The following is a 14,300-nucleotide window of genomic DNA, read 5'->3' on the forward strand; positions in this document are numbered from 1 at the left end:
AGGTGTAGGTTACAAGAGAAATGCTGAGGCTATGAAACCGGTATAGAACGAAATAAAGATCATCAAATGAATGAAAATTAAGAGAAGAGGTTTTGAAATTTGACACTAATAGTCACAAAATGATATTTTTTTGCTTATTCAACCACTTGAACAACCTTTTCTATTCTTCAGCTCACCACTCCTCTTATGTACAAATGAAAGAATCCAACATCTAACAACGTAAGTGAATCAACACAAAATCTGAGACAGAAAGAAGATAGATCGGCTATCAATAAATCAATGAAAAAAATAAAATTTTAAATAAATAGAGAGCAGAAAGAGACTGACTGTTTACACTATTGAATAAAAACAAACTCAAAATCAAAGAAAACCTTGATAACATGAAAACTAATGAATGGGAAGACATGTGGATTTTATAGAGTAGGTCAAGAATTTGTAACAAGAAAACATGTTATGCAAAACTGACATACAACAATGATTCAATTAATTTTACTTGAACATTAAACAGGTTTGGAACAATTTTTCCATGCAGTATAAAGTTGTTAAATGAGCATATAATCACTTTATGGGCACTTTGCATTAATTACCATAACATTTGTAAAATGGTATAATTTAGTAGCTACATCCGACAGAAATTAATATTTCATTATTTGTTATTTGTATAACTTAAATCAATCATATATTCATTAGATACTAGGTATTCATTACATAAACAAGCATGATAGTGTAATATAAATTACCATAATTTCAGTAACTAAAGCAAACAGAATACATTACTTAAGCAACAACTACATTAATATAGATTGGTTGTGCAGTAATAAGTTTTTGTTAGTAACATTTTATTGGCAGTATTTAACTATTTTATTCAGTAACTTTTAACTGCCATTAATCACAGAAGATCCAAACTTCTAAATACACAAAATAACTTTTATATTAGCTTCTGAATAAATAAAAAATAAAATTAAAATGACTTGACATCACTATTTAAATAACAGTACACTGTGATCAATAAATATTCTAATAATCACTTAAAAACAAAGTATTCTGAAACAACAAAACATATAAAGTATACAACTAAACACTCTTGCATTTAAAAATGTTATTTATTTTTGCTTTATATGAGTATACAAATTGAATTATTACACTTTTTAATTTATAATAATATGAACTGCTGGTACATTTACATGCTAACTAAAGAGAAATTTTATATTTAGTTCACATTCTTTATTTAATAAAATGCTACTCAAATATTTCTCTACATATATTACAACAAACCACTTGACTGTTAAAGTATAAAGTTAAACTTATTGCTAATAACCATAATTAAATTATTACTAATCTTATGTGAAATTATTACGTATATTAATATATACTTTAAATTAAAAACATTAATAAATTAGTAGAAATTACTAGATTAAGCAAAATAACACTGTTGTGTTATTTTGATGTCTGTGCTAAACATAGCACAGACATCAGGATTTTTATCAGTCCCATTTCACTATCATAAATAGCATCCACTATTTCTATAAATTAAAGAATTATTCACATAAACACATTCCAAGTATTGGGCTGACTTTGCAAATAAATTTAAAGAAATTTGTAAAATAAAAGTGTAGTGGGAAAAAAATTGCATTAAACTAAACTTACAACAGTAAAGATCTACTCTCTTTGTCAAAACATTTTGATTCTCTTTAAAGAATATTTTAATTAACTTTCTCTTGAATTTAAAATGAAAAATTATATTCATAACCTGTTCCACAAGTTTGTTTCATCTTTCACTTTATTACTTGTAACTGGCATCAATGGTAATGGTCACTGTTTAATCCTGGTCACCTTAAGAAACTGGTTCACTTAAGGCCATTATCATTTCTACCTTATTTTTAAACATTTTATTTTTCAGGACATTACAGCCTAAAAGTTTCTAGTTGTTATGGAAAAATCAGATGATAATATTTCTTCATAAAAAATGTCATTTTTCCTGTTCAATTTTTTTTATCATTACCATTTTGAAAGTATGTTTATAACTCAAAAAGTAATTTTTATCACATATTTCTAAAATGAGGGAAGGAACCTCTCGGCCAATCAATTTATCATCCAAAACGCCAATATTAACATATAAAAATACTTCTAAGTGTACACAGAACAATGGACTCCATCCTCTAAAAAAATGATTCCATAACAAACCTGTAATGTTATGGAGAACATCTTGAAAAATTAAAAAGGATCTGAAGGAATGTACCTTTTTATAAAAGGTTCCCAAATAACTGAAAATTCCACTAATTCAAGAAAAATAGCACGAGGAGTAATATAAAAATGGCACGAGTCGTGTTTATTAAGCCGATTCAGAGACAATCTAAAGCAGTAATTTAATCTTATCAATTTTTGATTTGTCCTTTTCTATATCATAAAAATGTAAAGAAATAGCAGATTTGTTTTAAGACCAAGAAAAGAGTTGACAAGAAATGTTCAGACCAATGTAATCACACTGGATAATAGACGGAAGTTATTATCATGGATAATAATAAAGGAAAATCACAAAAAAAATAACAATGAATGATTTCTATACAGGAAGTATTTTAATTGACAAAAAATGCATAAACATTAACTTAATTGCTTAAACAAGAATTTTGGATGTAGCACCTAGCTTTCAATTAATGGGAAATGTCAACAAAAGACTAAAACATTGCATTAAAGAACTAAAAAATCCCACAAGTAAACTTCCACATTAAAGATCCAAAACATCACAATCATTTTCATCCCAATGTTCTGCAATTGATTTTAAACTTCATATAGTACAACCTGCAGTGTTTTAATTTATAATATATGTATATCTTCATTTATGTGACCCTGCAAAAATGAAACTTATTGTAAACTCCAATCTTAACAAAATTTTTATACAAATTTGGTCATTACCATTTCACCCTTGCTTCCCAAGATGTTATATTCAAAATTGCAAAACCATCTATTTTCAAGATGTGTGGTTTATTGACTTACCCAGAACCCAAATATTAATCAATTAATAATTACATGCATGTTCAGATCTAGGACAAACCACATGAGAACTCAGGCCAAAAAAATTAAAGATGCACCCGATTATGATGTTTTATGCTGGAGGTTAACAACACCAAAAGAAAAATTTGAGGCTTTGGGAATTTTTACAATTGTAATATATTTTAGTTCTTATTTATTTCTTTCAATAACTGAGTGTTATAATAATAGTCATCTTGTAAAGTCACGGAGGTTATGCTATGTTTGTTTAAACAAAGTATGGAAGACAAAATATGTTGGGAGTGATTGCTTATGCTTATGATCAAACAGAATAGTATGTCGCTCATCATATTTATAGATAAATGCTATCAGATCTTATGTACTACACAACCATACAAAAAGAAAACCACGAAGCTTTTACTTTGGAGAATTTCATTTTTGAAATTTATATTCTATTACAAACAATTATTAAAAATATGGTCATTAGCTATTATAATAGTAGTAATTTATTATTGAATACAGTAACCTTAAATAATCATTAAAAATGATTATATTATGGGTAGGCTGATAAATACACATGAGTATTATTTCTTCTAAACTGATAATCTGTATTTTATTTGTGGAAACATTTAACTTTATCCGTTATCTTTTAGATTTTGACTTTAAAAAAGTAAAAAATAAAACCAGCTTTATAGAAAATATGTAAAATGTTATATATATATATATATATATATATATATATATAACATTTTGCTAGTTATATATATATATATATATATATATACAATTATGTAATTAATTATATAACTAAATGCAATCATTGTATAAATAAGTAATGTTGAAATATAAATAGAGAACAGTGAAATTGCAATAAAAACCAACAAAAACTTTTCTCCCATGACTAATATGCCTGCAACTGTTATTATTAACCATTCTTTATATAATGAAAACATGCCAAAATGGAAAATTTTCTCAAATCCAGCCCCATACCAACTTAACAGTTTTGCTACATTTACTGTACTTTTACTAATTTCAAGTATAATTAAAGGAGTGCATCGATTATTTTCAATAAAAACTAATTCATGAAGTAAGTTGTAAAATTAAAAAATAAATGAATGAATTTATAATTAATTTATTAATAAAAAATGAAATCGATACATTAGTTTGAACCAGTCAGACAATGACACTGAACAAAATTAAGTTGTTTTAATAAACAGACTCGCTTCATTACGCATTATTATGAACATAATTATTCAACTGAAAAAAATTATATCCACTCATCAGCAAAGTTCTTTTTAGAATCTTACAATTAATATAAATTAAACAATGAATAAAACGTTATAATAATAGTAATACTGACAGCAAAAGCATGCAGTCCATTAGAATCTTCTAGAAGCTTCTCAAATGAGGTCGCCCAGCAGGAAACACCATCATCTGTATCTTCATGCTGTAACAATAAATAAAAAAATACACAATTAATAAAACTGAACAACTATTTTTCAACTACTGCTAACAGATCACTTTCATACATGCACATGGACACATAAGATATATATATATATTAATTTGGAGATTGGTAATTTAATTTTGTATCTAATTTATATTTACTTTGAATGTTGGTGTATAAACATCATAGCTTCATACACATCATGAGAGCGTCTCCCTAACATTAGAATAACAAAAAACAAGATAATAGCATCAAAAACAATAACGAAATCAGTAATCGAATGCCAAGATACATTTTATTAATTATTCAAAAATAAAACTCAAATCTTATGTATTATTCAATGTATTATTAACAACTAACATTTTCTAGCTTTGAGGAGAAAGCTTAAAACTTTGAACCAAAATTAGACTTTTTATTTAATATTTGATCAAAACACGATATAACTATACCATCTAGTAGTACGCAAAAATATCCAGCTAAATTAGGTGGTACAATAGGGGATCCAATAATGGTCAATATTTCTGCATAGACCACCTTAAACAAACTGCTTTTTCTTTTAACGGTCAAGAGCTATACTAGGCAAGGCTCAATCTTTGTTAGGAAAACCCACACCCATTGACAGAACCAGATAGCATCATGTATCCAATGTAAATTATTAACTGAACAGTAATGTCAAGTATCCAACTAAACTAAAATAAAACCTATATCTAGTTAAAGCTTCATTTTGATATTCAAAATATTTTGCGGTATTAAATAATTGAAATCATGAAACCCTTACAATCTATTACTTTGTCCCTAACAGGCAATTCAACTTAACTACGAGGCATATTCATAAAGGGCCATTTGGTCATTAAAAAAAAAATAACTAATGAGAAATGGTTTTCACTTACACTTTTACACATAACTGCCATTCAGTTCTAAGCACTTTTCATAGCATTTCTTTAACGCCTCAGCACAGACGTTTGCCACCTGGGAATTGAACCAATTGACCACAGCAGTCTTGAGTTCCTTGTCATTTTCAAACCGTTGTCCACCAAGCCACTTTTTCAAATGCAAGAAAAGGATGTAGTCACTAGGTGCAAGATTGGGTTTATATGGAGGGTGGTCAAAAAGTTTCCAATGAAAATCTTGAATATTCTTGGTTAAGGCAGCAGTGTGAGGATGCACATTGTCATGAAGGAGGATTATGCCGAACAGTTTCCTGCGTTGATTTTGGATCGCACATCTCAGTTTGGTAAGGATTTGGCAGTACACGTCAGCTAACCCACCTGGTTGGTCTAGTGGTGAATGCGAGAGATGAATGCGTCTTCCCAAAACAGCAGATTTGGAAGTTGAGAGTTCCAGCGTTCAAGACCTAATAAAGTAAGATATTTTTACACAGATCTGAATACTAGTTTGTGGATACCGGTGTTCTTTGGTGGTTGGGTTTCAATTAACCACACATTTCAGGAATGTGTCAAACTGAGACTGTACAAGACTACACTTCATTTACACTCGTACATATCATTCCCATTCATTTTCTGAAGTATTATCTGAACCGTAATTACCAGAAGTTAAACATGAAAAGAAAAAGTACACATCAGCTGTAATTATTGGTCCACGTTCCATGAACTTAACTAAAATGACGCCCTTTTCGTCCCAAAAAACGGTAGCCAACATTTTCCGGTTTTGGGAAACTTGAATGGCGCCAGTGCAATGACTGTTGCTTCGATTCTGCGTTGGTGTATGTTATCCACGTCTCGTCGCCCGTAACAATGTGGAAAAACAAATCATCTCCATCTTATCGATAGCAGTCTAAAAACGCCTCGTTCACTGCACATTCTTTGCTCTTTGAGTTGGTCAGTGAGCAATTTCAGTACCCACCTTGCACAAAATTTGTGATATCCAAACTTTTCTGTGACAATTGAGTAGATAGAGGTGCGTCCAACATGCGGAAATTCACATCAATCGCATTGTAGATTTCGGTTCACTTGTTCAACAATTTCATCGGTCTGAATACTGAGCTTGCCACTCCGCTCTTCGTCATACATATTTGTACGGCAATTTTTAAAGTCTCGACACGATTGTCTAATCTTCCCTTCACTCATTACTGTAGGTCCAAACAGTAGGCACTACCTCCCAATGAATTTCAGCAGCTGAAGATCCTTTTGCATACAAAAATCGAATCACAGTGCACACTTCACAACTGGCGGAAGAAAAGATTGTCGTGGACATTGCGATGTGCATTCACCGGCAGGCAAACGACTACATAATCAAAACAACTCCAGTGGTTTCATAAATAGTCGACAGATGGCTCTGCATGCGTGAAACTGTGTTCAGACCTGCTAATATTTAAATGTAAGCCGACGGCCCTTACTTTATGAATATGTTTCGTATTAGTTATTTTAACCATTACTACAATGATTAAAAAAACAACAGAAATGTAGATACATTTCCACTAATTTTTTATATTTTATACCACAACATATAAGAAAAGGCTTTATTATCCTATTACTGCCATTTTTATTAAATAAGCATCTTACTAGTCTTGTCATCCCAATTTTAAAGTTAAAAGATTTCCTTTTCACAAAACCAATTTTTCAATAAGTTTTTAAATAATATTACTTAAAACCTGAATATGCAGCAACTTTATTTAATTTATAGATAATTTGTACAAGTAATTTTCATTAATGCTACATAAATGAATTGTTTTTTTTAAAACTTAATTTACTTATTTAATTTTTACATATTTGCTTTACTACTATTTACATAAATATAAGTTTAAAACTGCCTTTTTAATTAATTGTGTATTTTACAATGTTACTTTGATCCAAGATTTCATAATGGATTTCCTTTTCCTTTGCTTGACCTGCCTGGTAAAATGCTGGTGCAGTAATTTTATTTCATTCATGGAATAGTAAACCTATTCATTACTGACGTGAATTATAAAATGAATTCATCTTTGCTAGTCGGAGTATAATATCAACTTTTTATTTATATTTTTAATTTATTTTAGAAACAACTAATGAGAATGAAAACAAGCGATTTAGTTATAATCATCACTCTGAAGAAAGCACTACAAACATACATAATAATTTAAAAACTAAAATTAATGCTTTATTTTCAAAGTATTTACTGAATATTGAAGTATCCAATAAACATACATTCAGCAAACTACCTTCAATGAACATGCATACAACCACTGCTATATTGGGAATTTGCAATTCTCCATTTCTGAGTACACAAATCAAAATTCTAAAATGTTAAAAAATACAATATATATATATATATATATAATTTTAATAGATTAATAATAATAAATATAATTTATTTTTTTTAGAATTTCAACATTTTTCTCTCTGTGATTTAAGTCACAGAGTGATTATATTTTAACATTATGTTAATAGTACAATATGTTCATTTAAGCTGTAATACACTACTATATGTATGACTCTTTAAAAATGCATGTCTGTCAATGTAATTTGATGAATTTTGAGATTTTAATAATACAGGAAATTTATCATGGCATATGAAATTTAAATAATTTTTCTACTTGTTTTCAATGAAAGTTTCACACCTTTACCAAAAACCCAACTTTGGAACTACTGGACACAGGCTTGAAATTCCTAGGAGTCTGCTCCTCTTCAGATATGTAAGAATACTTTTTGGATTCTACTTACTCAATATGCATTAGTAAATGATCTTACATAGCAGTAATACTGAAGTAATAAACTCTCCCACACAATTTAATCACATGAATATAGCCACTTCTCAGAAATAAGTAATTAGTTAAGAAACTTTTTATTCAATTATTTTTAATAGGATGAAATTAAATAAATTTTATCAGGTTAACTATTAATGAACAATAATTAACAATCATCTCATTTTATTGTTAATGTAGCTACAATTACATCTATAACGTGGATGGGTTTAAAAGTACAGAAAAAAGAATGTAAAACAGACGTTATTAAAAATAATGTTTTAAAAACAAAACAAAATTTTTACTGTTTTTAACAGTAAACAGTGCTATATGAACATGAAAAAATTAAGAACTACAACTTTCATATTGTAAATATATATTTTATTCAAAAAAGCACATATTCTTGATCTTTTTTAATGAAAAATATATTTATTAATAAACTAATCTCAACAATAAACATGTATGGCAGAAGAAATTCTAAAAGTTAAGAATCACACTTGCTTCACAGTATTATCTTCCTAGTGCGTGTGAGGTTAGGTTACACATAATGCTAATTTCAAGTCTAACACAAAAATTAAAAGTTTAATTATGACCTTATTAATAATTTAAAATAGGTACCGTAAGTTTTATAAAATTGAACAATAATATCTATAAAAAGTAATTAGGGAGATATAACCTGCACGACGTCATTCGAAAAAATGTTAACAAAGCCCACAGTAATTACTCTTCTGTTTACTTACAACGAATTAATAAATCGGTAAAAAGATATTTGATAGCGACTAATACCATAAAAATTATCAGTTTTTATGTTTTTTCTTTCTTTTAAATTCATCATCAAACAGCATTAGAATAGCTCCTCTGCATTATCAGTAACCGTCTGTAATAGTAAAGGCCGTTACGATAACTCACAAAAAAGGAAAGTATTAACAGTTTTTTCCTTCAAATTTTTACACTGCTAATTTCCTACATTTGTTAGTTTAAAATATAGAACTAAACCTAAGTTAAATGCTGAATATAATTACACTAAATACAATAGTAGACTTACCATAATACTAAATCAAGTACTTATTAACACAGGTTATTAATCCAACCAAAAATTCAAACAAGACTATCGGATTTAACGTTCATGGAATTTAGTTTTTTTTTTACATCAATAAATATTACTTTAAATTTCACAAAACACATTCACAGAAAATTCTCTCAATAATCTATTTAGTACTAATTAATTATTTATTAAAATCAACATGAATGACGAGACTAAATTTAACCTACAAATTAAAACAACAGTCAGAAAACATAGATATTTAAACAAAATACTTTGGAGGTCAAAACTAAGTTTAAAAAATCATAATACGACGTTTGATTTACAACAGAGAATAATCTACACTACCAGAAACTGGTATAAAGCTAAACTAACTTGGCTGATCACAGTTTCACTTTTCCGTTCTACTTTCCACCCCCACCACAGTTACAACAAACCGGCTATTCATGACGAGCCGAGCACGGTGTGTATACAATGGTTAGTTAGGCTGTTATCTCAATAAGTGACTGGAGAATGAATCTCTCCTGTCTCACGATAGACTTTTTTTTATTAAAATATTCTCATTACTTTTCATTTCGCCGACAAATAAAAAAAATGTTTCACACAACGTAATTTATTAAACCAATATTCCAAGTTACGTGACAAATATAAACAATTAGAACTATTGTTTTTCAGGATTTTACAACACATGTTATAGTAAAATAATTTTCTTACCGTATGTTAATAAAACATAAAACGTTTTTAACACGATTTATTTTCTGAAAATAAATTCTCAACACAAATAAAACAAATTACACCAGCAGTTAATGCTGGTGTAATTTGTTTTAAATTGTTTTGGATCAAAACTTTTACTAGAAAAATACAACTAAAATTAAAATAAATTGAAATTTACGGTATTTTCATATTTCTAACCAGGAATAAAAATGTTACTTCCGTAATTCAGTATTTTTATATAAAATTTAACAAAATTAGTACTCCGTTTAAAACGTATTTCTTTCGAATAGGTATTTCAACCCCTAATTTTATTCTCCCTACTCCTTTCATATGCTCGAATATAAACTGCATTTTGCAAGTGCACCGTTCGACCACCAGAGTGCGTGCACTTGTTACTGTGTTTTTACCTCATTACAAAAAAAAGAACTAAAATTCGTTAAATCGCAACCGGGCGTAAGAAAAGATGTGCATAAATTCTGACTAAACCAAAAATAAAAACCGGATTTTTATTACTTAATTTCGAAGAATGATTAACTAAATAAAAAAAAATCAGATGTGGACACCATATGATTTCCTTGTGCGCCACGGCTAATAATTAAATTACATATATTTTTTATTATTGAATTATTATTTATTGTAATTTTTTTTACATTCACGGGTTAATAATTAGTAATTAATAAATCAATAATTTAAATTTAAAAAAAGTAAAAAAAAAATTAAGTCTGATTCTCGCCGATGAGCCTCCCCTTGTAAAACCAAATATTTCATTACTTAAAATTTTATTGGGCTATAATTCTGGAACCAATGAAAATAAGTATCATTTATGATATATCGTTGAAAAGCTCTCAATGAGGGCTTATTACTGCAGTTAAGCAAAAGCCTAAAATCCAATTTGTTTGGATTTGTTTGAGCTTTTTGAACACTTTTGGTTCAGTCGTTTGCAATCAAAAGGGGTGGAACACAACTAGATGTTACAACAGTCCTAAATCCAAAATTTCAACACTTTACGGCTAATCGTTTTTGAGTTATACATACGTACATATGTACGTATGTATGTAACAAATGAAATGAAAATATACATTCGCTAGTTGCCTAACGTAAAAAGTTAAGTCTAATGTTTATCTGTCAAAATGTTCAAGAAATTAAATACTGTCATTATTCGAAAACACAACTAAAACACACTGCTCATGTTAACAAACAAAACTGCTCAATGTTAACTGCTCATTAACAATCAAATTGTTTACCAATTAAAGTGCAGTGACCGGAAAAAACAGTAATTGAACAGTCCGGATCATTCACTCACAACAGAATTAGTCTTTGCAAATCACTTCATATAAACAGAAAACACATAAAAATGCTACATTTATATGTAATACATAAAATCCACAGTTTTTGATAATTTTGATATTGATATTATTACGTAATAAATGTACAAATTTATTACACAAAAAAGTGCGCGCGCGCGCCCACACGCACACATTAAAATTAAATTAAGTAGAAGATGAATGTATGGGTTGAGTTAACTGCTATATATATATATATATATATATATATATATGGGTTGGGTTAGTATGTACTGATCTAGGAAGATTTCCTACCCACCGGGTTGGTCTAGTGGTTAACGCGTCTTCCCAAATCAGCTGATTTGGAACTCGAGAGTTACAGCATCCAAGTCCTAGTAAAGCCAATTATTTTTACACGGATTTTAATACTAGATCGTGGATACCGGTGTTCTTTGGTGGTTGGGTTTCAATTAACCACACATCTCAGGTATGGTCGAACTGAGATTGTACAAGACTACACTCATACATATCATCCTCATTCATCCTCTGAAGGATTATCTAAACGGTAGTTACAGGAGGCAAAACAGGAAAAAGAAAAAAAAGGAAGATTTCCTAACCGCTTCAGACTATAGCGCCATTGACAGTAGTGCCATCACCTCCTTTGTTGCGAAGAAACCGTATAACAGCTCAAAAAAAATCTTACGCAAAAAGATTTCAATGAATTCAGAAAGTGAGGATTTAAATTTTTTTAAATTATAACACATTCGTCACAATGGTGAGCGAATGAAGTGCCATTCATTCATATAAAAGCCTTTTCATTCATACAAATAAAATTATTTATTAAAGAACATGAATGAAGAATGAAAAGTTCAAAGGTAGGAAGTTCAAAAATATAAGATGAGAAGGCAGATAAGATATAGAATAAAATTTACTTTTGCAATTACTCAATTTAACCTCGCACAACAAAATTCAACAATATTCTTTATTCTTACGTACATAAAATAAAAAATATTTTTGTCGTTACACATCCTGCATATTCCTCGGTTTTAATAATTAATGTTTTAATTTAGTCGAAGTCGAATGATTTATAATTTGTTTATGTATATTTTGTAAATGAATTGTAATCATAGTAGAAATAGTTTTCAATCAACTTTACGTAGCTGGAAGGTAAACTTTTACTTTTGAGAACTTATAAAATTTGGTTTGGACTAATTTTTAAACATTTTTACTGATTTTATTATTTTCCTTTTGATAAAAAAAAGAAATAATAAATAAACAAGAAAATTCACATGGCCGTAAGAAATTAAAATTTACCATTGGGAAAATTTATTCAAATTTATCATTTCCTCAATAATAAATTTGAATATTAATACTGTTATTATTTAAAATTGTATGCATACATCTGCATACAATTTTAAACAGTATGCTAATGTCTGGTAATTATTATTAATAATGTTAATAGCTTTTTTTCTAAACTTTATTCATGAATATAAACACAAATGATAGTTAATTTTTCCATGAAAAGCCACACTTTTGGGGGGTTTAAAAAATTTACAACCCCCCCTCAGAGAAGGAAATTTTCAAGGTTAGTAAAAGGAAGGAAACGAACATTAAAAAAAAATCAGTCGTATTAAAACAATTTATTTTTTTAAAGTAATTCTTATCAAATTAATTCAACTTCAATATTACTTTATGCAAGTAATACCACATATATAAATTATTTATTACACTGATAAGATTTCCTTCCTGGTAACTTTTAAGTTTTAAAATAACTGCATTTATCACAATCCGCATTTATATTTCAGAACAAAACAATTCACTAATTTAAATTTTAAGTAAACGTGTATACATGTAAACATGCAATAAGTAACAAATAAGGAAACATATATTAAAAATAAGAATAACAAATTGAGGTTTTACCGGTTAGCAGTATGTAAAAATACTTATCTGAAGTTGATTTACACTTGATAAGTCAAGTAAATAATTGATGAACTTTTATTAAACCACATTATGAGGTATTTTTTCAATATATTTTTTTTTTTAATGTTACCTTTTTGAAACGGGTCCTGAATTAAAATTAATAACCAACTTACAAGACTTTAATTTGACTTCAAAAAATCGCAATTTAAAAATAATGTGGAAGAAGTGTCATTTTTACTTTTAAGAGCGGTCTTATTCAATTTTTAAATACTTTATTTTACACGTACTCTACTTTTAAAACAAAGATAGGGCGACAAATACATCTCCAAGACATACATCTCCATGACAAACACATCTATAAAAAAAAGGCAGTTCGCAAGTAATACAATTGCAATGATCGTGTAATTATAATTATTTAAGTAGTGTCAGATAGAGAGTCAGTAACTTTTATAAGAAAAAGTATAGCGATCAGACGTAATGAGATTGGAGGCTGAAAAGTATATTATTCTTTACTTTAAGTATTCCACCGCATTTTCTTGAATTTCCCCGCGAAAATACTTTGAATATAAATAATATCAGATCACACGAGGTCAGTTCAGGAAAATAACCGAACTTTATTTATAATGTTTATTATTAATTTTACAGATTATTGGTCCTTAATCCCTTCAAAGTACTCCTCTCCCCTGTTCACTCACTTTTCCCAACAGTGTTTCCACTTCGCGAAGCAGTCCTCCTGGATAGTTTCATTTGAGATGGCCTTTAAGATCCGTGACGAATTTGCTTTAATGTCATCAATAGTCTCAAAACGATGTCATTTGATCGTTGATTTTAATTTCGGAAATAAGAAAAAATCCAAGGAGCCAGGTCTGACGAGTAGGTTGGCTGAGGGAGGACAGTCATCTGAATTTTGGCACAAAACATTGACAAAGCTGAATGTGCGGGAGCATTGTCCTGGTGAAGGAACAACCTCGAGTTGTCTCGCCACAACTCTGGTGTCTTTTTGCAGATTTTTCACGTAACCGTTCTAAGACGCCTTCATAGTACGCACGGTTCACTGTTTCACCGTAAGGCAAGAATTCAAAATGCACGATTCCTTTAAAATCGAATAATCAGAGAGCATCACTGAGATATTGGATCGAGACTGACGTGCTTTGTTGGGGCGTGGAGATCCTTTGCCAATCCATTGTGATGCCTGAACTTTTGTATTTTGTATAAATTTTGTATATG

The 14,300-nt window shown here is 29.0% G+C and overlaps 1 protein-coding gene across 3 annotated transcripts in view; it reads right to left on the reverse strand.

Moving 5' to 3' along the window:
• loco (regulator of G protein signaling family member locomotion defects) overlaps positions 1-14,300 on the reverse strand; it is a 129,003-nt gene that overhangs the window by 57,799 nt on the left and 56,904 nt on the right. For all 3 annotated transcript variants that reach the window (XM_075366236.1, XM_075366235.1, XM_075366238.1), the window contains exon 3: positions 4,349-4,435. In XM_075366236.1, the coding sequence (XP_075222351.1) occupies positions 4,349-4,435 (87 nt within the window). The remainder of the gene's footprint in view (positions 1-4,348; positions 4,436-14,300) is intronic.

Source organism: Lycorma delicatula, chromosome 5 (genome assembly GCF_047948215.1).
Source record: "Lycorma delicatula isolate Av1 chromosome 5, ASM4794821v1, whole genome shotgun sequence".
Classification (NCBI taxonomy): Eukaryota; Metazoa; Arthropoda; class Insecta; order Hemiptera; family Fulgoridae; genus Lycorma; species Lycorma delicatula.